Source organism: Gadus morhua, chromosome 5, assembly GCF_902167405.1.
Source record: "Gadus morhua chromosome 5, gadMor3.0, whole genome shotgun sequence".
In the NCBI taxonomy this organism is placed as follows: Eukaryota; Metazoa; Chordata; class Actinopteri; order Gadiformes; family Gadidae; genus Gadus; species Gadus morhua.
The window spans coordinates 19,342,518-19,347,188 of record NC_044052.1 but is presented as its reverse complement, the minus strand read 5'-3'; the positions used below and the strand labels follow the sequence as shown (position 1 = coordinate 19,347,188).

At 42.9% G+C, this 4,671-nt stretch overlaps 1 gene segment (V, D, J or C); it reads right to left on the bottom strand.

Moving 5' to 3' along the window:
- Positions 1 to 2,437: 2,437 nt before the first annotated feature.
- On the bottom strand, positions 2,438 to 3,517 carry LOC115543493 (immunoglobulin kappa constant-like; the record flags this gene model as incomplete). The annotated part of the segment is given in 2 exon segments: positions 2,438 to 2,963; positions 3,484 to 3,517. Coding segments are annotated over 2 exon segments (360 nt in total), but the record flags the coding sequence as incomplete, so codon positions are not given.
- Positions 3,518 to 4,671: the final 1,154 nt, after the last annotated feature.

Here is a 4,671-nt window from a genome sequence, read left to right as displayed (position 1 = left end):
CAGGTCATTTCCATATAGAGGAAGCTTTGCATGCTCAGCTGAAACTGGGGTTCTGAGAGGGTTTAAAGTCCTATGAGTTCAACACTGCAGGACTCGGAGCTGTCACTCAACACCACAGAAACCGTGGCAACCATGAATCACCTCACCCTCCTTTTCTGGACAGTGGTCTGTGGATCCTTAACAGGTTGGTTCATTCCACTCAGTCTAAATGTGGACCACCCTTCTCTGTTTGTTTGTGTTTTCTATTGGATAACTAAATGTTTTGTTTGTTTGTTTTCTACAGGAACCAGCAGTCAGGTGACTGTGACTCAGACACCAGTAGTGTCCTTTACTCCAGGAACCACAGTCACTCTGACCTGTAAAACAAACCCAGCGGTGTACAGCACAAATCTACACTGGTACCAACAGAAACCTGGAGAAGCCCCCAAGCTCATCATAAAATTCACAACCCAGCTTGTATCACCAACACCAGCTCGGTTTAGTGGCAGTGGAAGCAGCACTGACTTCTCTCTGACCATCAACGGCGCCCAGCGTGAAGATGCAGCAGTTTATCACTGTCAGAGTCTCCACTATCCTAACAGTGTCTGGGTGTTCACACAGTGATTGAGAGCCGTACTAAAACCTCCCTCAGTCACACTGCGTAGACACTGAGCTGTTACAGCAGGAACCTGCTGCAGCTGCTGAGGGGGAAGAGACTCTGACACAGAGCGCTGAGCACAGAGCTGGCTCTAACCAGGGGCCTCCACCAAGAGCCGGCATTAGATTCCGCAGCATTATTAAATATACAAGTACTAAACTACAAGATATTACATACAACTACTACCTCAACTACCACGTATTACATACAAATACCTCAACTACAAGATATTGGAAAAAACTACTTCCTCAACTACCACACATATTACGTACAACTAATACCCTGACTACAACATAGTAGCCTACATACAACTACTACCTTAACTAAAACATATTAGATAAAACTATAACCTCAGCTACCACATATTGCATACAACTACTGCCTGAACTACAACATATTATTTACAACTACTGCTTTGCTGCTCTCCTCCGACACCAACACACAGCTAGATGTTGTAAAGCCCTTCATTTGAGAGTTGTCACGACGATAAAAGCTGAGCAGGAGGTGAACGCAGGCGTGACAGAGCTCTGCCCAGAGTGTGTGTGTGTGTGTGTGTGTGTGTGTGTGTGTGTGTGTGTGTGTGTGTGTGTGTGTGTGTGTGTGTGTGTGTGTGTGTGTGTGTGTGTGTGTGTCTGGTTTATCCTGGGTTTATTGATTACTGATTCTCCACAGGTGTGCAGCCTTTCCAAGCCCCAGAGTCCAATCAGCCTGACTCAGGCCTGGAGAGGCTGCTTCAACCAGCCATCGACCACACAGACTCCACACCCCCCAACACCAGATAGAGAGGAGAGGGGGGGGATGGATGATCCAGAGTCCAGAGCCAAAGCCTAACAAATACATAAATAATAAACCAGACTCTGACCAGGGTTAGCATACCCAACAGTAAACCGGTATTCATGAGTAGAACGCTTATGAATACGATCCAAACCCCATTGTCCCCACACCTCCCCGGTGTCTTTTGGCTGTCCAGTCAGAGAGCACATGAAATAAGGAGATTTAAAATGGATTGATCTGATTAATCTATGAACCATGGGTCAATCCAGATGACACAAAACCAAACTACTCAGGAATATTTAAATTATTGCTAAAGAGGTGAACAGATTGGAGTTCATGGAATCCGTCTTTATTGTTATGACGTTGGTATGACAATAGAGGGCGCCATTGAGCAGGTATGGCGACATGCACACATACTGCTTTCACTGGATTCTCCAGAGACTCTTCTGAAAGTCTCAGCCCTACATTTACTCTGACTTTCAGTCACTCAAGAGACACAGGTGCACATCTGCTAAAACTGGACATCATTTGAATAGCTACAGCTCACTGCTCACAGAATACGTTAAAAGAGACACATCTTTTAGCATTGTCGGTTTGGTCTTTGACTCATAGACAGACATTATGATTATGCAACTGTTTCCCCCACTCAGCATACTAGGGTTCCTACGTCTTGGTGAGGGATACTGAATTTATTTTGGGACGTCATTTTCGATGTTTCTGAGATTGTATCTGCAGAAACCTGGACATCTCTCTGAACTACTATTATATGAAGTGACAGAAAGTCAGTCTGACACACATGGGTCATTTCAGCAGCCATGGCTCTATGACTGACACTGGTCCACTGAATACACTGAACACAATTTACAACATCGACACAACCAACACTTTGCTCATTTAGAGATAATCATAGCCTCCCCTCGTGGGGAAATTTGTTTGATGAAGATGGCAGAGGTTTTATATGCTCATTAAGCCACATTAATTCGAAAATACAGAAGATAAACTATAGTAAATGATGACAAGAAAAAATGTGTTCTTTACATCTTTATTTAATGTTCAACATGTGACCAACACAAGCAACGGGTACAAATCTGAGATGTTAATGAATCAAAGACATGTTATATTAATGTAAATCATCTAAAGCTGCGGTGCCACCTGAGACAGAGAGACATAAAGCAGACGTGTCAGAGGAGATCTGGATCCTCCAGTACCTCCATGCTGGAGCCTCTCTACTCTGAACACTGGTCAGGATTCAGGGTTTGAGTGACAGGCTGCGTCTGGCCATTCTTACTGGCCTCACAGCTCACTGAGCCCGCCTTCCTCCACCGGTCTGCAGGGAGGTTCAAGGTGCTGCTCCAGCTGTAGTGGCCATCTTTCCCCAGGACCCCCAGGCTATCGGTCACCCCTCCAGACCTGCTGCTGCCCCCCACCTTCCAGCCAAGCTTCCAGTCTGAGGGGAAGCCCCCACTGGCCACACACACTAGTGTAGCACTGCCCTGCTCCAGCTCCACTCTGGAGGGAGGGAGGACGCTCAGCGTGGGCTGCACCACTCCCACTGGAAGAGAGAGAGAGGAGTGGACAACAGGCTCAGTTAACATCAGCCTCATAGGAGCACAGAGGGAAGGGACGGCTTCCTGTTCACCAGTAGTTGGTGACATTAAAGAGGAAGGAAACCATTATGTTTAAATCTCTCCATTCAAACGGTAACATGATTATATTTTAAATGATTGAACTTCAAAATTTAGCTTTTTATTGGGTTAACATTAATCGACAAGTGTGAATTTCTTCAAACTTAAATATGACTGATTTGCCAATTCAATAAATGAATAATGCCACAGCAATAATGAGGTCTTTCATGAAATACATTATATTGTAGAACATATCTAACATATGCAGTGTATTTTAAAAGTCAGAACTCTGTACCACAATATATTTACACTTTGTCCTCAGCTTATCTTTAAAAAAACGACAAGAAATTAAAAATATAGAAAATTCCAAAACACAAGATTATCACCCTTAATTATATTTAGAGAAAGTTAAATATGCCAGGCAAAGAAAAGTGTCCTTGTACTTACAGTCAACGATGAGTTTGGTGCCTCCACCAAAAGTGTACCACAGTGATACAAACTCATTAAGAGGCTGTACAAAAACCTCCCGCACACTAAAGACTCATCTCACTGACACACAAACACTGGCTTTTCACTAAAATGGATGAACTAGTCAATATTTGATTCATTGGAAATATTATAATAAATATATAGTAATTTTATGAATGTATAGTAATTTAATGAAATACATTCATCATTCATTTATTGTCAGAACATTTTTAAAGGCTCTTTTACAAAAGGTTTATTGTTTTAAAACATGTCTATTAATTTGACTTCATAAAAAACCTTCAAGCCAATGTTATATTCAAGCATTTATTATGTACAGAACAATATGTTTTTATCTATTATTCTTGGTTCAGGTAATAATGTAACGACAATTTATTTCAAACAAATACAAAGTTAAAGGATTTCATACAAACCAGGATTGGCTTCAACCAGATAAAATGTTATGCATTTTAAATTCCAATAGTTTCCATTAAATCTGAATTTGTATTCCAATGGTGTGTGTAGAAGAGATACAGCGGTCCCCCCAGAACGTCTGCAGTCACTCTCACCCCCGTCTGATGAGTGGAAACAGGTCATTTCCATATAGAGGAAGCTTTGCATGCTCAGCTGAAACTGGGGTTCTGAGAGGGTTTAAAGTCCTCTGAGTTCAACACTGCAGGACTCAGAGCTGTCACTCAACACCCCAGAAACCGTGGCAACCATGAATCACCTCACCCTCCTTTTCTGGACAGTGGTCTGTGGATCCTTAACAGGTTGGTTCATTCCACTCAGTCTAAATGTGGACCACCCTTCTCTGTTTGCTTGTGTTTTCTATTGGATAACTCAATGTTTGGTTTGTTTGTTTTCTACAGGAACCAGCAGTCAGGTGACTGTGACTCAGACACCAGTAGTGTCCTTTACTCAAGGATCCACAGTCACTCTGACCTGTAAAACAAACCCAGCGGTTTACAGCCATAGAAGTTATGGTCAGTATCTACACTGGTACCAACAGAAACCTGGAGAAGTCCCCATGCTCTTCATAAAATTTGCAAACCAACTTGTATCACCAACACCAGCTCGGTTTAGTGGCAGTGGAAGCAGCACTGACTTCTCTCTGACCATCACCGGCGCCCAGCGTGAAGATGCAGCAGTTTATCACTGTCAGAGTTT